Source organism: Equus quagga, chromosome 2, assembly GCF_021613505.1.
Source record: "Equus quagga isolate Etosha38 chromosome 2, UCLA_HA_Equagga_1.0, whole genome shotgun sequence".
NCBI classification, from domain to species: Eukaryota; Metazoa; Chordata; class Mammalia; order Perissodactyla; family Equidae; genus Equus; species Equus quagga.
The window spans coordinates 125,565,124-125,591,520 of record NC_060268.1 but is presented as its reverse complement, the minus strand read 5'-3'; the positions used below and the strand labels follow the sequence as shown (position 1 = coordinate 125,591,520).

Sequence of the window (26,397 nt, the reverse complement as noted above, 5' to 3'; positions counted from 1 at the left end):
CTATCTCTCTCTCCTCTCTGATGTTTTCTCACACCCACGCATTCACAGATAAACACACAGGCAGCCCATTCATTCATGTGTTTATTCCTTTGTCCAAACAACCATAGTTATTGTGTGCCTTGGAAGACATGGTATGTGTCAAGTGGGAGGGGCTTTTTGCATGCCTGGGCAGCTGTGCCCCAGGTTTGACTACAGGATGCCCAGGGGCAGCTGAGTGACACATGGGGTTGTCACCAGGTGTGGTCACCCATCTGCCTGGAGCCCAGCATCCTGTTCCAGCCAAGGGATGTACACCTTAGGGCATTTGTGTGCCTCTGTTCATGGGGAAGGGGACCCAAGGCTGGGCAGCTCCACTTGGCAGAGGGCCATGGGGGGAGGGAGATCAAGTCACACACTCTCTTGGCTCCCAGGATCCCAGGACACCCAGGTTTATGGCCGCTAAATAGTCCTGAGCTCTGCCCTTGGGGCCTCCTGAGGCAATGGGATTCTTCATTTTGAAAGGCAGCCCAGAGACGGGAGACTGTATGCCCCAGGTCACAACGCCTGTCAGCTCCAGGGCTCTCTCCTCCTCTCCCGCCCCCTCCAGCCAGCCCTCTCAGCCCCTCCCTGCCACCCAGAGGCCTGGGGAAGATGGACTCGCTGTTAGAGAGGCAGAGGAATATAAAATGGTGTGATTCACAGCAGGCCGTGTCCCCCTCCTGATTTCCATAAGGCGTTTAGATTTCTTTGCCTTGCCGCACATTTCTCTCTCTGTGGGAACAGGGAAATAGTTTTAGCATGGTAAATAGTCAGAGCCGGGCAGCCACTCAGGACAAGCAAGGCGCAGCCCCTGCCCTGCCTCTGCGCCCGCCTGCTCTGTTCCAGACCCCTAGAATGCAAAGTAGAGGGCTGGACGCCCCCTCACCTCCTCCTGCCCGGCCCTGCCCCTCAGGCCACGTGGTCATCCTGGAAGGGCTCCAGGGAGAGGGGCCGGCAGTTCTGGGCTTTGGGTAGCCTGGGATGCGCACTCTTTTTGCCTGCATTTTGGACTCTCCTCCCTGCACCTCTGAGAACACTTACACCCATTTTAGCCCATGCCCCAACCCCAACCAGAACTCCAGGGTAGGGTTTGCTGGTGGAGTGGGGGAGGGGATTGAAGCCAGGTCTAGGGGTCAGGTCCAAGAGGGCAGATTGTGATCAGAATAGCAGACTTTGATGTCACAGAGGAGGCCACCTGTGCCGGGAGGTGCACCCGGTTTGCAAGGCAGGGCCATGAGGAAGGAATTGTTAAGCTTCTCACTTGAGGTGGCGGGGAGAAAGGGAAGGAGGAGGGGGACGTGGTCTGGCTCCCTTGGGATCTTGGTGGGTGGGGGGTGGAGCATATTGTCCTGGAATTAAGAGCTCTAGCCTCATAATTCACTGTCCAGGTGACCTGTGGCAGCACTCCCTGTATGTCTGGGCCTGGAAAGGTCCCTGTGACCCCTGGGCCTTCCACATAAAGCTTACCCTTTGGCCAGGACCACAGGCACTATTAAGGGGAGCCTAGCCCTCCTGGCCAGTCCCCTGTAAAGCTCCTTTGTTTCAGTAAGTACTCATTGGCTGATTGGTCTGGTCCCTAGAGGCCCAGGGCAGCCCAAAGATTTGGATCCCACCAGAAATGCCTATTTGCGGCATAGAAATGAGGCCAGAGTGGCTGGTTTCAACTCTGGGGGTGGATACAATTAGCTTTGCTGTATCTGGTGGACACAGGTGGCACCTATGACCCCCAGATGGGACCCACCCAGAGCAGTGGTCACCAGGGCTGAGCAAGAGCCGCTGGTCAGCTGTGTGCTTGTCCTCACTGGTAAGGGCCAGCACCTATGTATGAGCTGTATGGGGGCTGGAGCCTCTGAAGTCAGCGTGGCCTTTGGGGAGCACTGTAGGACGCTGGGGCTGGTGTGGTTGGAGCTAGATGCTTAGACTCCTTGTTTTCCACACCAAGTGCATGACCTCCACACCTGGGCAGTGATGCCAATTAACCCGCGCTGGGCTCTTAGACACACCACATCGCTTTGGGGACCTACTATCCTGGTTTGCCCGTGACTGCCCAGGTTTTAACACTTTTAAGTCTCACATCCTGGGAACCCTCTAGGTTCCAGGCAAACTGGGACAGCTGGTCAACTAGGAGCAGTGCCACATCATCTCTGATTCAAGCTGAGAGGTGGCCCAGTCCCAGGCTGGAGAAACTGAGGCTCTGAGCCAGAAAATCCTGGAATACGGAAGAGAAAGAGACGGCAGGACTGAGCTACCACCGTGTGTTATGGGCTTTGCTGGGTCCCTGGAGGTGGGACTCTGTGCCCAGGAACAGGAGGGGATGGGGGGAGGGGGGTAGGAGGGAGACAAGTGGTCAGGTGTAGCTGGGCTTTGGAAGTGTCAGACTCCCATAGTGCACTAGGGTGATGGGCTACAAATTAGGAAAACAGAATTTGAAAGCACCTGTCCCTCACTTACCTTGATGCAAGTACCCAATGCACATTATAATTCGTTTTCCAGAAGAGCTGGGGCTGGCTGCAGGGCTGACAAGATCCCTCCTGATGGGAGGGTGGGGAGTGTCTGTGTGCACGTGCAGGTGAGGAGCACCTGCTCACTCGCACCCTCTTCTGTAAACGCATAATACACACGTCTGCACTATGAAATTGACAGCTTCTAGTATTCTTTCCCCAAAGTGCCAGCTGCCAATCGGATTGAATTAGATTTCACAGGGGTTTTTGCAATACATGGAATTCACCAGCAAATTACTCTTAAAGAGGGAAAATCAATCATTTGGAGCAGAGATAAGCTGAAGGCAAGGCAGCGTCGGATTGATCCCGTCTGTGCAGGCGTGTGTGGAATTCAACAGATAACATGGGGGGAGGGGGAGTCTGGCAGAAAGGGATGGAGGAGGGGGAAGGAAAGAGGGAAACAGAGGAAGGATGACAGGTGACAGGAGAGGAGGAGAGAGGAAGAGAGATGGAGGGAGGAGGTAAAAGAGAGAGGAAAATGGAAAAGAGAGAGGTGAGGGGGAAAGAGGAAGAAGGCAAGGAGAGGCATGGAAGAAAGAGAGGCAGAGGAGAGGGAAGAGAGGAAACAGAAGATCAGAGAGAAGAGAAAGGAGTAACAGAGGCAAGGAGGGAGGAGGGGAGGAAGTGAGAGCAATCTTGAGGGGAGGAGTGGAAAGCATTTGAAAGAGCACAGCGAGTGTTCATGGGTCCTTGGAGGATCACCCAGTCCATGCTTCCCATTTTGCAGATCAGGAAACTGAGGTCCAGAGAGAAAAAATGACCTGCCCCAGTCACACAGCGATTAAGGGCAGATGCAGAGAACACCAGTTCCTGCTCATGCTGCTCAAGGGCCCAAAGCACAGGAGCTTGGGGAGCTGGTATAGGTGGGCTGAGAGCCTGAAATGGAGGGCAGCATCCTTCATCGTGATGGAGGCCTGGGTGGTGGCCCACTTCCAGGGTGGAGAAACTGAGGCTCTGCCAGACAAGCCTGGATTGCAGAAGAGAAAGAGACAGCAGGGCTGAGCTACCAACTCTGTGATATGGGCTTTGCTGGGTCCCTGGAGTTGGGACTCTGTGCCCAGGAGCAGCAAGAGATGGGGGAACACGAGGAGAAAGAAGGTGGTCCTTCACTTGGGAACTGCAGGGGAGGCATCAGTTCTCCAAGACTCTGGAACTTGAAGGTCCCTGGGGGGTGAGACAGAGTTAGGGGATGGAGGCAGTGATGGCCACAGGGCTCCTTCCCATTGCCCTCAGACTCCCTGACTTCACGGTGGACAGCCTCGTGCAGTGCGCACAGGACAGCTGCCCCAGGGATGCAGGCAGGACAAGAGAAATGGATGCCCCCTTAGGTGAGGGGGCTGGAGGGAGAAGCAGCAAGCTTTGGGGTGAAGGGGATGAGGAGAGGCCAGCCTCCTGCCAAGGTTCACTTTGGCATGTCTGATTGGGGTTAATTAGGTGGAAGGATGGACAAAGGAGAGATAAAGAACACATCTTCGGTGGACTTTGATTTTCTGCCGCTCAATAGCATGGATTAGACCAACAGAGCACAGTGGAGGAGGGAGGGAGACCTACGGCCCCTTGCCCAGGATGGGGGGTCCCCTCACCCCTGCACGCATCCAGGCCTTTGCCCTTCTCTGCCTGCCCCAGGTCTAGGAATCAGCCCCTCCCCAGGGGTACCTCCTCCCCTAGAACAATAATAGTAACTCTCCCTTATTGGGCACTTACTCCATCCCAGGCACATTACCAAGATTCCGCAGCTCACCCACATAGCCCTGTCAGCTAGCCCTCATCCTTCCCATTTTACAGATGAGGAATTTGAGGCTCAAGGAGGCAAAATTGTTTGTGCAAAGTCACGTAGCTGAAAGGCAGGACTGAGTCTGGAGTCTGGCCCAACTCCAAAGGCTGTGCTTTTAGCCACCACTTGGGGCCTTGCACCCTGGACTCACTGGTCACCGGGCTCTTCCGTGGCAGGGCTGAGTTCTGGCTGGGGCTTCTGTGAGGGTGGCACTGACTCTAGGGGCCCATCTCTGCACTCCAGGTCCCCAGCCCTGTTCTCAGCTTGGACTAAGGCTGCCCTCCAGCCCCAGAGCTCTCTGGGTGCCTCCTGAGGACCCTGGCCCTTGTCTGTCTTGATTCACAACACGGTACAGTCCCACCACCCCCAACGTAAAGACTGCCTTTGTCCTTGCGGCCCTTCTCCAGCCAGCCCTGCATTCCCATGACCCTGGTCTTTCCTCTTCTATTGAAGGGAATTAAGATCCTCTCCAGAGCACATTGTACTTCACAGGGTGGGGTGAGGGTCCCCTAGCATTTAGAGTACAAAGGAAAAAAGCACAAAAGACTCCTGTCATCAGGGAGCCTCCTGTCTTAGGCAAGAAAACACAATTCACGTCACCCACCAAAACATGGTGGGACAAAGAGACGGCACTGCTTCTTCATCCTGTGGGCATGCCTCTTCTCCCCACTTCACAGATGAAGAAACTGAGGCTCCAGGAGTGGACGTGAGTTGTCCAAGCTCACGCAGCTAGGAAGTGACAGAGCCGGTTCTCAGCCCTGTGCTCTGCCCTCTCCTCTGCATCACACCACTGGGTCACCAACCCAGTGGCTACCCTGACCAATGGCGGAGAGATGAGCATCTCCAAGGAGCGAAGTGGTGGCACCATCAGCAGTGAGGGGCCTCAGGGTGGAGAGAACCAGGCAAGAGCCTGGTTGGGAGGGGGAAGGACACATGAAATCACTTTTCGTCCCAGCCCATCCCCACCCCGCACAGCAGGCGTGGCCTTGGGAGCAGTCAAGCCATCCTCAGAGAAGCCAGGCACAGGCTGTGAGGGGACCCGGGACGCCCCCATGCGAGCCCACAACAGGTGCCCTCCTGAGTCCACGTCTCTCAGAGGAGGGAAGGGCCCTGTGTGGCAGCTGTTAAATAATGGGAATGCCACCCGGTGCCCTCCCAGGGGCGTGGTGAGCGTCCAGGAGCTGATGTTTGCAGAGGGGCCAGCACGTATAAACTCTCAATGAATAGTTGAAAAACAGCATTGCCTCAACTTGGAGCCAGGTGACTGCTGGGGTGGCCTTGGCTCTGCTGGCTGTGGGAGCTGCAGAGACCAGGAGCGACCTTGCCAGACAGTGCCTGCTCTGACCGCTCTCAAGGCCACCCCTCCACTTCCAGCAGTGGGGTGGGGAGGGGGCAAGGTTTCGGGGAGTGGCGGCAGCCCCTTCTGGCAGCTGCTGATAACACAGGCCGGAGGCTGGCGCACTGCCCTCCGTGGGGAGTAGGAAGACTTCAATCACCAGGAGCAAGGCAGGCCTGCTGCGCAGGGTGGGGACCGCGGGAAGAGAAGTGATTTCATGTGTCCTTCCCCCTCCCGATAAACAAATAAAGCCGAACTGTCGCAGCCGCCGGCTCCCCAGCCCAGTGTGGGGAGGGTGGGCACTGCAGCTCTGGCTCCGGCTCTGGCACCCGAGGCTGCTGGCTATCAGCCTTCTCATCGCCTCTCCCAGCTGGAAGAGAATTTAATCCACCGGGCTCCTCTCCACACTCTCTGGGACTCCTTTTGATGTTCCTCTTTATCTCCCTTCCCAACAAAATTGCCCCTCGACTGCTCCAAGAGGCCCTCCTGCCTCCCTCTCCCTCCGCCCCCCGCCCAGTCCCGCGAAGCAGCTGCACCCTCCACCTGCCCGGCCTTCGCTCCTCTCTGCCTTGCTCCCTGACCTTGGGACTTACCTGGGCCGTGGGCCTCGCTCCTGCCCTTTGGAGAATGGGGGCGGGTTGCCAGTGCTCTCCTTGGCCAGTGCTTTGCATGCACTGGGAGCAGTGTGCTGTAGTGGGAAGGGCATGAGAGAGGCCAGGAGAGCTGAGTGGTTAAGAGCTTAGCCTCCAAAGGAGTCAGAGCAGATCTGAGTTCGAATCCCTTCCCGGAAGCTGTGCAGCTTGAACAAGTTACTCTCTGGCCTCAGGTTCCTTCTCCGTACAGGGTGGACTGATGCTGATGTTGGGCTGTCCTGAAGATTCTGGGTTAAGTGTGTGAAGCACACAGCTGGGCCTTGATAAATGGAAGCTGTTATATAAGGCTCCCGCCAAGGGCTGCCATTAATAGGGGTTTTGCCCCAACTTAGAGTGAGCTGGGTGAACATCACTCTCGTGCACACACACATCCCGAGGGGCTGACAATCACAGGCCAAATTGCAGCAGGCATTGGTGTTCTGGGCAGGTCCTGAAAGGGGCAGGCTGAGCACTTGAGGGGACTTGGCCAGAAGATGGCCCTGGAGTCTCAGGACAGCTGTACAGGGGGTCCTGACAACTACAGTGTCAGACCTGAGTGAACTTCCAGCCCCTGGCCGCAGATCAAGGAGAGGGGAGCAGACCTCCTTGGTTGAAACCCAGAGACATGGTCTGAAGGGGCAGAAAACGCAGTGCTCCTGCCTCACCAGGTACCCAGCCTGAATATACACTGAGCTCAGGCATCCATCTCTTCAGTCCCTCACTCATCCTCAGCCCCACATCTCACTCCCTTGGTCTGGGGTATGATCCCGGCATGAGGATATTTAAAGCTCCCTGGGTGATTTTGACGTGTGGCCCGGTGGAGAAGTACCACTCTGCCTCTCCCTGCTCGCCCATTCTGGACCCCTGTGGATGCTGCCGAGCTGCTCTTCCTGCCCCAGCTGATGTCTTTCCAGCCCTGGCTGTGCAACATGCTTCCCTGGGAGCATTGAAAAGATGCAGCTGCCTGGGCCCCACCCCGCGAGATGCAGGTAGTGGCCCTGGGTGTCTGTATTTTTTTAGTGCTCCACTGGCAATTCTGCTGTGTAGCCAGATGAGAAGGGCTGCACTGGGGTGACTCACACATGGCTGCCAAGTTCACCTTCCTCTTTTGACCCCAGTATTCCTCTGCTCCAGAGCTTAGCGTGGCTCCCCATTGCTCACAAAAATGATGCTGAAGCCCTCGTGATGGTGCCTGCGGTGGGAGTCAGGAGACCACAGAGCCTCCCACTATCCCCACAATCCCGCCAGCTTCCCTGCACGGACCCTCTGCACATCCGCTCACTTGTCTGCCCCATCATTAATTATTCGTTCCCTGCTCCATGCCTTTGCTTCGGCCAGCGGTTCTCAAACGGTGGTCTCAGACCAGCAGCACAGGAGTGTCACCTGGAACTTTCAGAAATGCAAATTTGCAGGCCCCAGGCCAGACCTACTGAATCAGATACTCCTGCGGGAGGGCAGCAGTCTGGTTTAACACAGCCTCCGGGGGGTTCCGACATAGGCTGCACATGGAGAACTCCATGTTTAAAGCCACTTTCTGCACCTGAAAGCCCTTCTCTGCTCTTCCGTTGTCCCTGCCTTCATTCCTAAAGCCAGTCCAGAACACCCCTTCTCCAGGCAGTGCCCCTGCTGGTGTTCTCTTAGATTCGGGACTGGAGTGCTTCGTGTTACCATCTTAGCTGGCTCTGGTAATTCGTATTGCACCGAAGCTCCATCCGGGGCACCCACATCGGGCCCTGACTCTGCTTCCCTTGGCCTGGGAGACACCCAGGCCTGGGAGCTGGGCCTGGGCTCTTAGCCTCACTCTGCTGCCAACAACCTGTGCAACCTTGGGCTGCTCACCCAACCTCTCTGAACTCCATTTCCTCTGGAGGAGTTTCCAGGCACCGTGTTCCTTCTTCTCCACTGTATGGCCCGTGGGAAGAGGATCGCACAGAGTCCTGGGTGAGGAAAAGCTGCAGAAGCCCCATCACTTCCTGAGCACCTCCTGCGTGCCTGCCCTGGTGTAGGTTTACACAGCCCGAGGCCTGGTCTGTGGCCTCAAGGAGCCCCTGCCATTTCACAGTAACCACAGAGGGTCATTCTGAACGGTGTCTGGCAAAGGATAGGTGTCCAGTAGATGGTTCTGTGTTGTTAATCATCTCTTTGTACAGTTACTACAAAGAACAGCCTCCGAGACACAGTTAAGGGAAGAAATCCAATGCAGAGCAGTGTGTGCAGGTGCCACTGTTTGTGCAGAGAGGGGAGGCAGAGATACGTAATGCTCACACAGGCATGGACTTCAGGGGAAAGAGACCCAAGGAGGGGTATGGTGGCTGCCTCTCGGGAAGTCTCTTGAGTGGCTGGGGCAACGGGAAGAGGGAGACGGTCATGTGCCCTTTTGAGCTAAGTGAAAACTTTCCATGTCTGTGTTTACTAAGTCTTTAACACTTTCTATGTGAGGAAAATTAAAACATGACAATACGAGGGGGCCTTTTCTGCAGGGGTTTTGTCCAGGCTCCTGGGAGTAAGACAGAGGGACGTGGCCCCTCCCCTTCCAGCCTTGCGCCACCCCCACCCACCTCCCTCTGGGTGAGGACGGAGTGAGCTCAGGGAAACAGGAGCCCTGGTCCCCTCCTCACCCCTCATGCCCTTGTGTCTCTTCCTCTGTGTCCCTGCCCTCCTCTGGGTGTGGGGCTGCACAGATCTCCCCACCCCCAGAACGTGTGTGCACCCCCCGCACACACACCCTCCTGGGCACCCCCAGAGGTTGTGGCCCGTCAGATGCTGAGGGGGCTGTTCCTCTGGAGCAGGGTGTGCTCCTGGGGTCCGTCTCGGCCCATTTCCCTCACCCTGACCTCGGTTCTCATCCTCTTCTCTCTCTGGTTCCTTCCTCCACTCCATCCTTTCCGGCTCCTTCTCTGTCTCCATACCCTTTGACTGACTGACTCCCACTGATAGAACTTGGTAAGTGAGCCTGCGAAGGGCAGGGCTGGGGAGGCATGGGGGGCACCGTGGGGAGGGGACTCCGCGGGGTGGGGGGTTGCTCCACTTGCCCCAGCACAGCTCAGCCTGCCCTCTCCCTCTGGGGCCTCCAGGCCCTGTGGTGGAGGGGCCAAGGTCCAGGGGAGAGAGACGTGTTGGTGTCACCTGCTGAGAGCTGTCACACTCCGCTGGCTTTGGCTATTAGTGCCCCTTCGGGCATTTAATTGGTCCCCTCCATCTGACGCCTGGCTTCCACGCTGGGGAGAACTGGAAACTCCACAGCCTGACAGGGCTGGAGGAGCATGGCCTGCACGATCTGCGGGGGCCACTGCAGGCTGGGGCTCTGGAGGCCCCCGTGTTTGCCTGGACCCCAAGAATGGCAGTGCCCTTGTTTGGCCAATTTGTAGTTGTAAATGGAAAAAATTCAAGAAACTGACAGGTAACGATTAATATGCATTCACCCCACAAATGTATTTGAAAACCTGTGGGTTGATTCCAGGGGCCTAACATCCTTGTGAACTCTCAGGCTTCATTGAGGCTGTCATCTCCAGCCTTGCCAGGACCAGCACCCCTGACCATGTAAAGCTTCCAGGTTACCTGGCTGCCACCCTCAGCAGGAGCAGGTGCTGGATGGGAGCCCCTCAACGTCCCTGGGCAACCAAGCAGAGAGGCTGGCTCCCCTTGTCAACCCCCAGTTCCACAGAAACATGAGCTTGAGGCTGGACTGGGCACTGGGCTGGGGTGGATAATGCAGGACGAGCAGGAGGACGTGTCCTGGCACTGAGGATCTGCAACAAGGGTCAGCAAGCCACAGGCCTCCTGCCAGGATGGGGGTCATTTCCCCCTATGCAGGAGCCTGAATCACTTTCTGAGCAGGCCAGGCTCCAGGGGGTCAGTAAGCTGTGTCCCCCAACTTCAGCGGTGGCTCTTTCTCCTGATGTGGGGACTTGGGTAGCATTGGAGATGTCAGATGCTTTGCATGAGGATGAGCCAGGCAGTATCTGAGGGCTCCGTGAGCTCCAGCCCCAGTTAGAATGATCAGAAACATCTGAGCAGAGTGAGCCCCCCACCCCCTCCTCCACCACCACTCCCCACACACACCTGAAGCCATGGACTGGGGCTCTGGGGCCACAGAGCCCGTGAAGGGTGTGGCAGCCCTGGACTCTCTGGGATCCAGTGTCCTCCAGGCCACCTGGGCTGGCCACAGTATGAGGTACACAGGATTCACTTGACCACTCAGCCATCTGGGTTATTCCCATTCCATGTGTGAACGAGCCAGTTTTCCCCATGACTGGCACGTTCCAGAGGGAGGAAGGGGGAGAGGCAGTGTCCTGCTCGGTCCCTCATGCCCTCACCTGTCCAAGCCGACTGTGGACCGTGGACACTTACTTGCTTCTCTCCCCTCCACTCCCTTCTGACCTGCTTTCCTCCATCTCTGGGCTGGGTCTTGCGGCTGACAGATCCCTCCCCCGTTGGGGTCACTGGGGCAGAGGAAGGGAGCCGGAGATGGAAAATGAAACAAACCACCTAGAAGGGACAGTGTGGGCACCTGAAAGGATGACGATGGCAAAAAGGACTGGAGGAGACTTCCAGAGGGCCTGGGCAGGCTCAGGGAGCTGGGCCAGGATCACTCAGGGGAGGCCAGACCACTGTGGGGTCGGGGTAGGCAAGCCCTCCTTGCCCCTGCTTCTGCACCTCCAGCAGTGCTCCAGGCCTTGGCTCCTATGCCCTTTCTCACTGGTTTCTTCTCCATTTTGACTAGGGCCTGAACAGCATGTTCGAGGTTTACCTGGTGGGGAACAACTCCCACCACTTCATCATCTCTCCCACCTCTGTCCAAGGGAAGGCAGACATTCGCATCCGGGTGGCCATCCCCCTGGACTTTGAGACCGTGGACCGCTACGACTTCGACGTAAGGCCCGCTCGCCATCTCCTTGGCTGGGTGAGGGATGTCAGGGGAGTCAGGGGTGACACCGTCCCCTTAAGTCCCCCTTCCACCTCTCCCCATTCTTCCCTTGTGGATCTGACTCAGAGAAGCCCACTGAGCCATGGCAGGGCCTGGGCTGAGTGTCCGCTTTTCAAGGAGGACAAGGAAATGACCAGGAATTGAGTGGAATTTCACCAGGCAGCGTCACAGCCTCAGAAGCCCACCAGGAGCCTGTGCTCCCCAGGCACTGCCAGCCCAGCCCCCATCAGCACCTTCCTTTCTGGCAGAATTAGCAGCCAGCTCAGTCCTATAAGCACTGTTGGAGGGACTCACAGTAGCACACACTGGGATGGGCTCTGGGTTCGGTCCAGCAAAGGCCCCAGGGGGACTTATGGGGACGAGGGCTCCTGGAGCATGTGGGAGCTCACCCGGGCTCTGCTCTGCACACCCAGCTCTTTGCCAATGAAAGTGTGCCTGACCATGTGGGCTATGCCAAGGTGAAGATCACTCTCATCAACGAGAATGACAACCGGCCCATCTTCAGCCAGCCACTCTACAACATCAGCTTATATGAGAACGTCACTGTGGGGACCTCTGTGCTGACAGTCCTGGTAAGTCCCCACTCTCTTGCAGGGCCACTGAGCTCTGAGGCAGACCATGGGGAGGCAACCAGAGGGATTTTGCCCAAGGAGTCTGGGCAAGTGGGAAAGGGGGTGCCCCCAAGCCCCAGAAGCTGTGTGTTAAAGCATCTGGACTCTTCATGATGGGGCTCCCTTGGCCAGGGCAGCCATGTGGAAAAGGACCAACCTGGGGGAGGGTAAGATTAGGCTGAGGACACTTTGCTTTTCTGCCTTATCCCTGAGAGGGACTGAGCCTGGGTTGGCCAGGAACCCTGGAAGTGCCCTCTAATGGGGACAGATGCCAGCCATCTCTGAAGAGGGCGACCCTCCCCATTTGAGCACAGATGCCAGGGAAGAATGAGCTCCCTGAGGCTGCCTGGGCATTCCCAGCTGCCCTTGGCTGAGACTTTGACAAGGGGCCCCTCCCCGTGTCCATTTATATCAGTCAGTACTCTTGGTTGCAAAGGACAGAAATCTTTAAGCAGTTCAAGCATAAAAGGATTGGCTCATGTAACTCAAAAGCATAAGTGATTTCAGGCATGGCTATATCCAGGCACTCAGTTGAGCAGGAATCTGGCTTCAGCACCAGGCTCTGCTTTTTCATATTGGCAGAGAGAGACACCAGCGCCCCTACGGCTTACTTCTTACCAAGTTATCAACCCCAGTGGGAAAAAAATACTCTTTTCAGCAGTTCCAGCAAAAGTCCCGGTGCTGATTCTCATTGGCCCAGCCTGTTGGGCCACCCTGGAACCAATCATCATCATTCCGATTTCCAGAGATGGGCCATACTCCCCCTAGTGGAGCCAGGGGTTGGGTCAGCCCCATCCAAAGTGTAAGAGCTGAAATGGGAAAGGGAATATTCCAAAGGGGCTTCTGTTATCAGCACAAAGAGGATTGGCTGCTGCACAGATCACAGTAGTAGATGTGTGCCACACACGCTCGGAGGCTTGCCCACAGTAGCTGCGCAGTAAACGCTATGGACTTTAACTGCTGCCCTCCCTGCCCCTCCCGACTCTGAGGCCTCCAGAGTCCTCGCTCCCATTTCTTGCTCCATCCTCCCTCCAAGCAGAGACATTGCTGCTGATCCAGAGCCCCCCACTCCGAAGTGTGTTTACTCTACAGACAGATGGTATGAAACTGTAGGGAGCCCCCAGGCCCTTCCCATCTGACAGTTATTAATATTTCAAGCAGATGTTTAGCTAGGCAGGCCGTCGGACGTACACACTAAGTCTGCTGCGGCTGTTTTCTGCCCCCTCTTCCCCAGCCCGTGTCTCCACCGGCTCTCACCAAGGTGCTCCTTGCAATCAGTCACCTGGTGCTTGAGGCCCCATGGACCCTCCTGCAACCTCAAGGGGCCCAGCCAGAGAGCGAGTGCCAGAGGCTCTAGGCTCCTGGACATAAAGAGCATCTTCAGCCCCCTAGTCACCTTCAAATGTCAGGGGGAAGGACACCCAAGCAGCCTGTACTTCAGGGGCCTCACAGGTGGAGGATACCCCCCTCCCACAGGCCTGGGACCACACAGCAAAGAATTTGAGTGTCAGGTTCAGGCTTGGCAGGCGACCAGGGATTCCTCCCTGGCATTCTTCCTAGGGATGGAGCATCTCACTTTGCAGTGCCAGTTCCCGTGGCCCTCCGGAAAGAGCTGAGGGAGCAGGGTGGGGTGGAAAGTGTGGGAAGCACACCTCTGGGCTGGTGGCCAGCTGCAGTGCCACCCATGATGTGTCAGGCCCAATCTCATCAGGGGTTGGCACTGGTGAGTAGGTCCTCAAACTGGGTTTCCTCAGGCACTGGAGTGGTTTGTGGGCCTGCGTGGACCCTTGCCCAGTGCCCACTACCCCTTCTCCAGTCTCTCCTAGGCCCCCTCTGGATGGTTAGCAGATGCATTCAGCCTCCTCTGTGGCCACCAGGGTCTCTGCCCAGGGCTGGCTCATCTCGCCAGCCGCTAGTTCCTGGGTCTGTCTGAGCCTCGCCCATGACCGTCTCAACCCTCCAGCCCCAGGGGCTGTTCCATCCACTGATAAGCTTTAGCTGCAGGGCTAGGTCCCTAAGGGAGCTCAGGAACAAAGTAAAATGGGGTGTACCCTGGTGCCCCTGCCTTTGCGGTGTGCTGGTCTGTCCACATCACCTCCAAGAGCCTTCATTTGCACATCTGCAGAATGGGTGTGAGACGCCCCAAGGCTGCTGACAGGAGGAGTGAATGATGGATGTGGAAGCATCCCCTGGGTGACCCCCACCCGCCAGCATCTCCCAGTCTCCCCAAGGAGCTTCCAGAGCTCCTAGCAGATAGCAAGTTTCGTGGCCACCCCACCCACTCCCACCGCCCTGCCCTGGCCTCCACCACCCTGCCCTTCTCCACTCAGACCCGGGGTCAGCCGGATCTCTCCATCTCCTGTGCTGCAGGAGGGGCTGGCGTTGTAGCTGCCTGCTCAGGGACTGTGAAATTCCGTCTCCCTGACCTTTTCTGGGATGTTATTAAAATATTTCATGGGCAGTTGTGTCAGAAAAAAAATTATGAAGAGAAGGAAAATGTTTTAATTTGCACTGAAGGCTGGGGCAGAGCCTGCTGTGAGGGGCTGCCCCAACCCCCACCCTGGTGTGACCCTGTGTCTGTGGCTCATTGCCTGTCCTGGGGGAAGGCAGCAGTTGAACAGTCAGTGGAAACTGGAGTAGGAGGGGCTGTCACCTCCAGCCTGGGCGTCCAGCTGGGGTGGAAGGGGCTGGACCTTCTCACCTCCCTGCTCCCTGGACCTCCCCCTGCTCAGCTTTAGAGGCCCTTACAGGCCCCAGTTGTAGCAAAATGAGTTTCCAATGGTGGAAGGGGCAGAGTGGGGACCTAGAGTTTAAAGACTTGACCTCGAGCCCCAACTCTGCTCCCAGCCGACTCCTTGGCTGACTCAGACAGAAGCTGCTTCCCTTCTCAGCATCTCATCTGTAAAATTAACAAGGTGGATTAAAATGGGCCCATGGTCCCTTCCAGACTTAATTCCTGGGGCAATCATGCCCAGAGGCGACGGAGGGATGGCTGAGATGACCTCTGAGGACTGCTACTATATTATTACTGCTACTATCACAGTTATTTCAACAGCTGTCATTCTTGAGTCCTAGCTGTAAACCCTGCACTTGACATGCATTATTTCTAACCTAAGTAGATGCTGTCATTCTCATTTTACAGATGGGGAAACTGAGGTTTAGTGAGGTTAAGTAACTTGCTCAGGGTCCCAGAACTAGTAAGGGATTGAACTGGAATTCACAAAAAGACTGCCTGACGCCACCCCACAGGCTCTTAACCTCTGGGCTGCCCATCCAGAATGCTCTCTGTTGGACCATGAACCTGTCCTCTCAGTAATGTTCAGAGCTGAGGAGCTGGAAGGTGCTCTCTGCAGGACCCCAGGAGATAGGCCCCAGGGTTGCTCCAGGCACTGCATCCCTGGATGACACTCTGGACCCTCCAGGACCTCTGGCTCCTGGGTCCCAGGCCACTCAGGGCTCCAAGCTGGGTGAGCTGGCCTTCACTGCTGGGAAGTCCAGGTCAGGGGGACTTGAGCACTTCGCCCCAGGAAGCAGGAATCCCAATAGCCCAGAGCTGTCCTTGTTAGAAAGGCTTCCTGGAAGGGGAGAGGGTGCAGGATGAATGTCAGTGGGGGCCAGGCCTCTGAAGGGTGACCACATGGGGAAGGGATGTGCAGGGGTGTGAAGTATGCTTGTGGGGGGTGTGTGTGCATGCACACGGCATGCTCTTGTGTCTGTGTGTACAAGTGTATGCAGCAACATGCACTTGGGGGTATGTGTATGTAATACACACACGTTTGTGTGCATGTGTGTGTGTGCAGGTTTCTGTATGATGGGGTAGCTCCCCATCCTCTAGGCTGTGTGGTTTTCCCCCTTCTCCTATCCCTAGGCTGCTCTGATTCTCACCTTCCTATCCTGCCTCCTGATCTGACAACCAGAGTCAGATGGGAAGGCCATGGGTGTCTTCCTGGGATTCTGCTGGACTTGGGGTAGCCCTGTAGCCTGAACAATTGGTACCTGGGGCCTAGCAGGGTTTGTGAGTGCCACTGGACAGTAGGAGAGCAATCCAACCATTCATTCATTCAATAAATGTTCTCTGAATACCTACTATGTTCCAGGCACAGGGCCCTGAGGACACAATGGTGATGTGAATCTTGTCCTCATGAAGTTTAGAGTCTCCTGGGAAAGGCTGATGTTAATACTAAGAAATGAATCTTTACGTTAAGTATTACTTGCTATGATGGAGAGATCAGGGAACTATGAAAACCTGTAACAGGGCACCTCACCTTGACTGGAGTCAGGGAAGTCTTTCCTGAGGAAGTGGCAATTGAGTAGGCATTAACAGGTGGGCGAGGGGAGGGCAGCACACTGGAGAAAGCAGGAATAGCATGTGCAAAGGCCCTGTGGCTGGAATGCAGTGAGGGAGATTTGCTGCACCTGGAGGTAGAGTCCTGCCCCTATGAGGTAGGCTGGGCTCAGCTGTCTCTCTTCCTTCTGAATTGCCGCCCACCCCAGACATAACCATTTGGCTGCTGTTTTGAGAGTAGAGAAGTCGAGTATCAAACCATCCACATTCTTTTACCTATTCCATCCTGGTGTCCCATGGCAGGCATTTGGGAAGCAGCTGGTGGAGGTTGTACCTTGAATGTGCAAGGAGCCAGCCTGGCCTCTTGCAGTATGGAGCTCATGTCCCCACAATTATTAGCTCTGTGTCCCTAGGCAGTGAGAGAGGGATGCTGATGAAGAACAGCAGCTGGGAGGGAGGTTACTCCTGGGGCAGGTCTTGCTGCACTCCTAGCCCTTCTCTCTCTACTCCAGGGGGTGGGACACAGCAGGAACGGGCAGAAGATGGACTGTCGGACAAGACAGGATTCCTCTCCAGGCAGAGAGATCAAAGCAGGAAGGAAAGGCACATGAGAGCCCTGACTGGGCAGGTGTGGGGCCCCAGGACCACTGATGGTCTGCTCAGCCCAGGGGTGGAGTGCCCCTACTCGGCCCAGGCAGACAGAGTGGCCTTGTGAGAGCTGAGCACACGGCTCCTCTCTCTCCTCCCTGCCTCTCTTCCCAGCCTGTCCTTGGGAGGCTGGTCCCGTCTTGGGCAGGGTCATGACTCCTGTTCTGCTGTGGGCTGGTCATGCCTTCTCTGGGATTTGGTTTTCTTCCCTTCAAGTGGGGAAAGTAGAGCCTGCACGGCCTGCATGGCGGGGTTGTTAGGAGACGCCACTGAATAGGGGATGTGAATAGTTAAGGGCATGTAGACACGGAAGGAGTGGTTTTTCTTCTCATTGGCCTTAAAGGGCCCCATCTGGCTGCCCTCCAGCCCTTCACCCTGTGTGCAAGCCCAGCTCTGCCAAGGTGGGCCCTTGACAGGCCACCGAGCCTGTTTCCCTCTCTGTGACCTGGGGGAGACAGCGTGATAGGAGCTGACCTGGGACGGTGGTTGTGAGAATGGAGCAGAACATTTCTGAGAAGATTCAGCACAGAGCCGGCGAGGAACGCCCTCAGAAAATGTCAGCAAGTCCTGCTGGGCCTCCTGGCTGAGGCTCCATGGAGTGGGGGCTCCACGCTCAGAGTCATGGCCCTGCTCTGAGCAGCTGTGTCACCTGGGCAAGTCGCTGAGCCTCTGGGGCCCCAGTGCCCTCATCAGAAAGCAAGATGCTTGGGCCGGATGCTGCTGAGGGCCTCTGGCTCCACCAGGCTCTTATTCCAACTCTCTCTGCCCAAGATGAAAAGGGAGTCACTCTTGCTGTTTAATTTCTCTCCCGGTGATGCAGACATGCTTCTTGCCCTTTGAGGTCCCCCACCCACGGGCGCCTAGAGCTCCCTTGCCTGCCCTGCCTCTCCCTCTCTCAGCCCCCCCTGAAAGTTTGGTGAAGATTCCCAAGGACTACACCTCCCCGCTCCTAGAGCTGACCAGCTTTTCCTCCTCATCCAGCCCGGCCTCCCTCCCCCACCTCAACAGACACAGCCCTGCTGCTGTTTGTCCCTTCTCTCCCTCCTCCACCCACTGCAAATACCACTGACACCAAACTGAAAAGGTGTGTTGTGACGTCACTGCCTCAGGCTGACCCTGGTGAGGACTTCAAATGCAGTGTTCCTCCTTCCCAGCTCCCCAGGGCTCCCTCCTCCTGCGGGCTCAAGGAACACCTCTGCTCGTGCTGCTGAATCCAAGGACTCTGACGTGGGCTTCACCCCGAGTGCTGGGCACCTGACGGCCCAGCCGGGTGGCCAGAGGAAAGCCACTCCCCTGCCTCACCCTCAGGTGCTGCTCCCTGGTCCCCCGGCCCCCGCAGAAGTGCTGCTCTACAACGGGAGGGGACACTCCCCAGCTGCAGTGCCCACTGAGGAGGGAGCCTTGAAACCAGGGAGACCAGGTTCAAATTCTGTTCCTACTCTTGCTGGCTCCGTGGGCTTGGCCTGGTCTGACCCTCAGTCCCCAGAGTGTGCTGTGGGGATGGTGGTAGTATCTGTCCCTTAGAAAGCGCTTTGTAGGGGACGGCTGTGAATGCTGGTGCTGTTGTGCTGCTGCTCACCCAGCGTGGAGGCTCCAGCTTATTTGGGGGTCAGTGGCACTTCAGAGAACACTGGCCCTTAAACTGAGGCCTCCGAGTTCCTGGATTCTCTGCCTTTGGCTCCGACTTCACTGGACACTGGGTCCTCTCAGCTGACAGGCTGGTTGAGTTCTTGTCTGTGCCCCACCCTGGGACTCTAACACTCAGGCCCCAGCCTCAAGGAGCAGAAGACAGAGGAAGGTGAAATGAGGACGCTGAGAGGACGAGGACTCAGAGGAGGCAGATAGCCGCGGCGACAGGAGGGCCGGCTTCCTGGGCGCACCCCTGGCATTTGCTCAGGGGCCTGGATTTGGAAGGCCGCACTTGGTTTGATGCTCTGCTGTCGCTGTCTTGAAATTCTTAATAATTTCCTAACAAGGGGCTCCGCGTGTTCATTTTGTACTGGAAAATTATGCAAACTACATAGCTTGTCCAGGCTACAGGAGCTTTATAATTCTCTGCCCAAAGGAGCTCAGTGGCTCTCCACTGTTTCCATCCGTCCCCATGTTCGGTCTGCGCTCGCTCAGTAGGCACGCTCTGAGTAAGGCCCTGGGGGCCGTTTCAGTTCCTCTTGCAGGTAGGAAACCCCCAAGCTTGGCTGCAGAAAGCAACAGCATTTTCTTACCCTCGTGGGTTGGGTGGGTCAGGAATATGGCAAGGGCTCCACAGGGGGCCCACCTCTGCTCCTCCTGGTCTGGGGGTGACTCCAGCAGCTGGAGGCTTCTCCCTCCCATGTCTGGTACCCCGGCTGGTCTGGCTGAACGACTGGCTCAGCCGGACTGTCCCCTCAGCACCTTCACGTGGCCTCTCGGCGTGGCGCAGGCGTCTCAGGCTCGGGGTTCTGAGCAGGAGTGCGTCAGAGGAAGCCTCTGAGGACCAGCGTCCCAGGAGAACCTGGTGGAGTTGTGTGTCCTTGTCTGACCCAGCCTGCAAGTCACATGGCATCATTTCCCCCGAATTCTATTCGTTATGGTGAGTCACCAGGGCAAGCTCAGATTCAAGAGGAGGATGTGTAGACCCTTCCCAACTCTCAACGGGGAGAATGTCAAAGAATTTGCACAAACATAGCCATCTTGGAAGCACTCAGAGCTCCCTCCGTTCAGTACCTGTTTACTGAGATGTGTGTGAGCGCGGCACAGACACAGCAAGTTCCCTCTCTTCCTGGATGTGGTACAAAGACAGCAGAAGAGGGGAAACCCTCCGAATCCCATTTTCAGCCTGGGAAGAGCTCCTCATGAAGAGTGGTAGAAGGGAGGGGGAAGAGAGGAATCCCTGCCACTCCTAGGCACCACCTGCCAGGGAAGCTCCAGGGATCTAGGCCTGGGTTGGCATTCAAGGCCCCATACCCTGGCCCTGAGCTCCTTTCCAGCCCTCTGCCCCACTACGAACATCCCAGCCCTTCTCTCCTACTTGACTGGGTTCCCGGCTCCCCTGCCGCCCCCTGCATTTGTTCATACTCTTCTCCTACTTGGCTCTCTCTCCTTCCTGTCTGACACCATCAAAAGCCCGCTGACCCAAAGAGCCAGCCCAGATGGCAACCTCCCCATGAGAAGCCTCCCCCTGGCAGTGGGCACATGCCCACCTCGCTGAGGTCCCCCCCTCCTCCCCAGCTGCCCTCACTGTGCTCTCTGGCCGCCCTCCCTGTGCATGTGAGGGCTAGCCTGGCTAACATCGTTTCTCCCCACTCCACTGAAACCTCTTAAAGGCAGCTTCTCTCTGTCTCAGCCTACAGCACAGAGTAGGTTTGACTCCTGTGGTCTGGATCATCCAGGGAAGCTTCCTGGAAGAAGGAATGTGAGCAGGAGCAGAGGGCAGGCAGAGACCTCATGGGGAAACTGAGGCATAGGAAGGGTAAATTATATACCCAGGGTCACCTAACAAGTGAATGCCAGAGAAATTTTTCTGAGTCCAAAGCCTCTTAACCCCATGTTTCACTCTCTCTGCCGGGCTCCCTGATGCTCCTCTCTGGCAATGGGCACATGGGGAAGGCTGCTGGGCAGGGAGCCCAAAGTTGTGGGTTCAAGGCCACTGACTTGCCGTGTGACCCTGTGCCAGTCTCGTTGCCTCTCTGAGCCTCAGCTTCCTGCTCAGTCCAAGGAGAAGGTAGACCAGATGCCTTCTGAGTGCCCTTCCTAGGGCTGGCAGCGTCTCGGGAGGCAGACCCTAGCCCAGGAACAAAGGCAGGGGCCGAGAGGTGCAATGGCCACCAGATTCCAGGATCTCCTGGGCCTCCTAGTCCTGCTCAGGGCGTGTGATTGCAAGGTCAAGGCTGAAATGCACCCAGCCCCGCAGCCTGCTCTGCAGACAGGTGAGCAGGAGCTGACGCTGCGTCCTTGGCTGCTGCTGAGCAGGGCCAGGTGCCCTCTGTGAGCCACTGTGTCTCCCCTGCAGAAGGCTTCCTGCTGCCCCTCTTAGAGCAGGACTCCACACTCTGTGGGGCAATGGGGCCACTGGTGCAACTACTGTACCCCTTCGTTCACTGACTGTTTATCCAGGGCCTGGAATGATGCAGTGAACCTGACAGACAAACGTCCCTGTACATTCCAGGAGCGGGAGACAGATGATGAACAAAGAAATACAGGTCCAGCCCCAGTGGCCCAATGGTTAAGTTCCGTGCACTCTGCTTTGGCAGCCTGGTTTGGTTCCTGGATGCAGACCTACACCACTCTATCAGTGGCCATGCTGTGGTGGTGGCTCAGGTACAAAAAGAGGAAGATTGGCAACAGACGTTAGCTAAGGGCGAATCTTTCTCAGCAAAAAAAAAAAAGAAACAAAAAACAAGGAAATACAAAGCATGTCAGATGGGGATAAGTGCGGGGTGGGCAGTGCCAGGGGTGGCATTGTTACTGTTCGAGCAGGTGATCCGGGAAAGCAGACCTCTTGCAGAAGGTGACGTTAGACAGAGGCCCAAGGGAAGCAAGGGGGGTCTGGGAAAGAGCTGCCCCGGCAGAGGGAGCTGCAGTGAAAGGCTTCCAGGCAAGAGCCTGTGGTGTAGGTGGACGTGCAGGGAGAGTGACGGAGGACAAGAGGAGGCCAGGAGGTGACTGACCGAAACAGGGAGTCCATCGGAGGTGACTGAGCTGAAGAGAAACAATGCCCCCAGTGGCCGCTATGTGGAGACTAGGCTGGGGGTGGGCGGGGGAGCAGGGGTGCCAGGATATAAACTGGGAGACCAGGAAAGAGATGATGGCTCCAATCGCACAGGTGGCCGTGGAGGTGGGCAGAGGTGGGAGATTCAAGAGCCCTCCCTCTGCCCTCCGCACCCCCCAGGCCCAGCAGGCTGCACTGTGTCATCCACCCGTCTGTCAGGCGGGCCTGCACCTTCACAGACACTGAAGCGGGCAGACAGCCTGGGGTGGCGATGGCGTCCACTCTGGGCTTCCTGCCAGCACGTTGGCCTTGGGCAGGTTGCTCACTCTCCCTGGGTTTCAGTTTCCTCCTCCATGAAATGCGGGAAATGATTCCCGAATCAGCGGTGTTGTGGGATAACGTATGGCAAGGTGGGAGCCCAGGGCCCGCACACAGCAGATGTTCTGACGGTGGTACCAGCGCCTGCTGCATGTCAGGTTCCAGGGCTCTCTGTTCTGTTCTAGAACAGGGGCCCCTCCCTGCTTCGGATAGCACCGGTTCATCTTGATTCTATCGTTGTATGAAGCTGGTGGCAGAATTTGCCAACATGAATTATCAGTAATTCTGGGAGGTGATAACACCGCCCAGTGGGTAGGCCCTGTCCAGATACTTTAGCAAAACTCAGTGGAGACAGGCAGGTCAATGCAGGAAAGAGCAGAAGCTGGACTTCCTGACAGGCCCAGGCTGCCTCTGCCACCCGTCCCCCTCCTGAGGACGCCCCAGCCCCCACCTCGTGCTCTCTCTCCCCACCCCCTCCTGACACCCCTCACCATGGGCATCTTAATTGATCTCATTGTTCTCCAGTCCCCTGAGACCTGAGACTCCAGCTGTGCTTAAACAGAACAAAATCTCTTCCAATTTCCCCACTGTTTAAAAGAAAATTGAATTCTTTATCTGCAGCCTGGGGAGGGGAAGAGGGAAGCTAAAGACGCGCGCGCGCACACGTAAACAGTACGTCACCCCAGCCCTGCTCCCATGCTGGTCTAGAGGTGTGTCGACACACCCTCCCCCATTTTGTGGGTGTCTAGTCTGTACTTCTGGTCCCCTTTAATCTGCTCTTGAGTTCGTCTCCAATCAGAGGGGACGACGCAGTGCTGTCCAGGAGCTGGAGGAAGCTGAGCTGGCTGATGGTGATTGACAGATTTGAGTTCCTCTGTCTGTCAGGCCTCAGTGCTCCTGGCTGTGTTTATCTCTTTAATCTAAATATCAATCCGTAAAACCAGAATGGGATGGAATGAGAGGTAGGACAGGCGCTAAGGAGAGAGAGAGAGAACACAGCTGGCTGCCACCTGCCCACCACCACCCTGGGCTTCTGCAAGGAGTCTCCGCAGGGCCTGTGGGTTGGGAGGCCACAGCGGGCAGCCTGCACTGGCTCCGGCCTGGGTCGGGATGGAGAGCTGGGGCTCCCCCATCTCTGCCCCTGAAGCACATTGTCCCGAACTCTGTTAAAGGTCTGACAGTTTTCAGCCATTTAGTCACTCAACTAATTGATTTTTGGCAAATTGCTCTAAACCCCCATCACCTGTCCAGCCTCTGAAGCCGCCTTCACTGGTGCCTTCAGAATCCCCCCAACATTGACTGGAGCAGCTCTGTCTGAGCTAACTTTGCCCCATTGCAAAAAAACTCCAAGAGGACACAGTTGTTTGTCATCAGGCCTGGTGAGCAGGTGCTGTGAGCTTGGTGAATGCCAAGCGTTTTACAGTATGTTACTCTTCTCTTCTGTACCCATTGTATGGAAGAAAGAAACGGGCCCAGAGAGGCAGGTAACCTACCCAGGGTCATCCAGCTAGAGAATGGCCAAGCCAGAATTCAACCCTGGGTCTGTCTGGCTCCAAAGCCCCTGGACGCCCCTCCCATTTGTCCATCACCGTCAGGTGCCCACTCCCAGGGTGGGCTCCAGCTGTTGTTGGAATCAGCTGTCTCCAGAGTCCGGGGAGCTGGGCCCAGGGCTGGCCTGGAGGGTGACAGCTTCTCAGTCACCAGGTGACCTTGAGCGGGTCTCTGGCTTGCTGGGCCTCGGGGCCCTCATCTGTAAAATGAAGAGGTTGTGCTGGACGCTGTCTAAGGCCCCTGTGCCAACAATGTGTGACCACGTGCCCCAGACAGTCCCCTCCGGGACTGATTCCCGGCACTCTGCGCCTGTCCGAGTCACCGTCCGCGGGTTAGCTGTTGATTGCTCCTGCTCAGGCAGTTGCTCAGAGGACACCAGAGCAAAGATAATGGACCCCCTGGGTGAGGGGACAATGGGTAGCCATAAGAGTGGCCAGGGCACAATGAGTCCATAAATGCTGCAGCCCAAATGCCTTACAGAGTCCCCTGCATCGTGTGCTGGGAGATCCTGAGTCCCAGGACAGGGTGACGGGAGGGCTGGGCCCGTGGCAGCTGCCAGGGCCTATGCCTGAGATTTCGTCCTGGGAGCAGTTGGGAGAAAGGCTGAAGGAGCAGGGAGGGGGCCTGTGGGTGTGCACAAAGGTTTAGGGAGGCGTTAAGTGGGCCCGTGGTTTTCGGGTGGCTTAATCTCGCTGCACGATCCCTCTCGGAAGGGATGGCAGCTGTGGCTCCTGCTGAATTCTGGAGTGGCTCAAAGTTCCATATGCCTATTAGTTTTTACATGTTTTAAACTTTTTTTCATCATGAACCATAATAAAAATTACATTTAACTTTGTAACTCAGGACATGCACTCACACATATTCGTATCTAGAACAAAATGATACTTCCTTACATGCAATCATATGCCCTTGTATTTTCTATTTTCTTCTACTAGATTTTTTTGGTAACTTTTTTCTTTTAAAGATTGGCACCTGAGCTAACAAATGTTGCCAATCCTTTTTTTTTTTTTTTTTCTTTTTTTTTTCCAATCCCCCCAGTACATAGCTGTATATTTTAGTTGTGGGTCCTTCTAGTTGTGGCATGTGGGACGCTGCCTCAGTGTGGCCTGATGAGTGGTGCCATGTCCGTGCCCAGGATCCAAACCAGTGAAACCCTGGGCCGCCAAAGCGGAGCTCGCGAACTTAACCACTCGGCCACAGGGCCAGCCTATGAGAACTTTTAAAATCTACTCACTTAGTAACATTCAAATATGTGATACAGTATTGTTAACTGTAGTCACCATGCTGTATGTTACATCCCTGTGACTTGTTTATTTTGTAACTAGAAGTTCGTACCTTTTGACTCCTTCACCCACTTTGCCCACACCCCCACACCCCTACCTCTGGCAACCACCAATCTGTTCTATCTATGAGTTTGCTTTTTTGTTGATGTTTGTTGCTTTTTTTTAGATTCCACATATAAGTGAGATCATCCAGTATTTGTCTGACTTATTTCACTTAGCATAATACCCTCAAGGTCCATCCATGCTGTGGCAAATGGCAAGATTTTCCTACTTTTTTGTGGCTGAATAATATTCCATTGTGCATATATACCACAGCTTCTTTATCCATTCATCCATCAATGGGCACTTAGGTTGCTTCCGTGTCTTGGCTACTGTAAATAATGCACTGAACGTGGGGGTTCATGTATCTTTTCGAGTTAGTGTTTTTATTTTCTTTGGATAAATACCCAGAAGTGGAATTGCTGGATCGTATGGTACTTCTATTTTTAATTTCTTGAGGAACCTCCATACTGTTTGCCATAGTGGCTGCACCAGTTTACATTCCCAGCAACAGTGCACAAGGGTTCCCTTTTCTCTACATCCTCGCCTGCACTTGTTCTCTCTTGTCTTTTTGATAACAGACATTCTATCTGGTGTGAGGTGATAGCTCATTGTGGTTTTGGTTTGTATTATTTCCCTCACGATTAGTGATGTTGAGCATCTTTTCATGTACCTGTTGGCTATCTCTATGTCTTCTTTGGAAAAATATCTATTGAGATCCTCTGCCTATTTTTTTATTTTTTATTTTATTTATTTATTTATTTATTTTTGAGGAAGATTAGCCCTGAGCTAACATCTGCTGCCAATCCTCCTCTTTTTGCTGAGGAAGACTGGCCCTGAGCTAACATCCATGCCCATCTTCCTCTACTTTATATGTGGGACGCCTGCCACAGCATGGCTTGATGAGCAGTGCCATGTCCACACCTGGGATCTGAACCGGCAAACACCGGGCCGCTGAATCAGAACGTGCGAACTTTGCTGCACCACCAAGCCGGCCCTCTGCCCATTTTTTAATTGGATTGTTTGTTTTTTGCTATGAGTTGTATGAGTTCTTTATATATTTTGGATATTAACCCCTTATCAGATATATGATTTGCACATATTTTCTCCCATTCAGTAGATTGCCCTTCCGTTTTGTTGATGGTTTCCTTTGCTGTGCAGAAGCTTTTGTTTGATGTGGTCTCACTTCTTCATTTTTTTTATTTAGTTGCTTTTGCTTTTGGTATCAGATCTAAAAGATCATGGCCAAAATTAACATCAAGTTGCTTACTACCTATTTTTCTTCTAGGAGTTTTATGATTTCAGGTCTTACGTTTAAGTCTAGTCCATTTTCAGTTAATTTTGTGTATGGCATAAGGTGGTGATCCAGTTTGGTTCTTTTGCATGTGGCTGTCCGGTTCTCCCAGCACTGAGCAATGTCTTCACCATCCTCCTCCCCAGGCCCGGCAGGCTGCACTGTGTCATCCACCCGTCTGCCAGGCGGGCCTGCACCTTCACAGACACTGAAGCGGGCAGACAGCCTGGGGTGGCGATGGCGTCCGCTATGGGCTTCCTGCCAGCACGTTGGCCTTGGGCAGGTTGCTCACTCTCCCTGGGTTTCAGTTTCCTCCTCCATGAAATGCGGGAAATGATTCCCGAATCAGCGGTGTTGTGGGATAACGTATGGCAAGGTGGGAGCCCAGGGCCCGCACACAGCAGATATTCTGATGGTGGTACCAGCGCCTGCTGCATGTCAGGTTCCAGGGCTCTCTGTTCTGTTCTAGAACAGGGGCCCCTCCCTGCTTCGG

The 26,397-nt window shown here is 55.4% G+C and overlaps 1 protein-coding gene across 6 annotated transcripts in view; it reads left to right on the top strand.

The window, feature by feature from the left end:
- CDH23 (cadherin related 23) overlaps window positions 1–26,397 on the top strand; it is a 398,494-nt gene that overhangs the window by 219,991 nt on the left and 152,106 nt on the right. For 5 of the 6 annotated variants that reach the window (XM_046653202.1, XM_046653200.1, XM_046653201.1 and 2 more), the window contains 3 exons: window positions 9,199–9,204; window positions 10,985–11,134; window positions 11,602–11,760. In XM_046653202.1, coding sequence (XP_046509158.1) covers window positions 9,199–9,204; window positions 10,985–11,134; window positions 11,602–11,760 — 315 coding nt within the window. The remainder of the gene's footprint in view (window positions 1–9,198; window positions 9,205–10,984; window positions 11,135–11,601; window positions 11,761–26,397) is intronic. The other variant, XM_046653203.1, reaches the window with a different exon arrangement.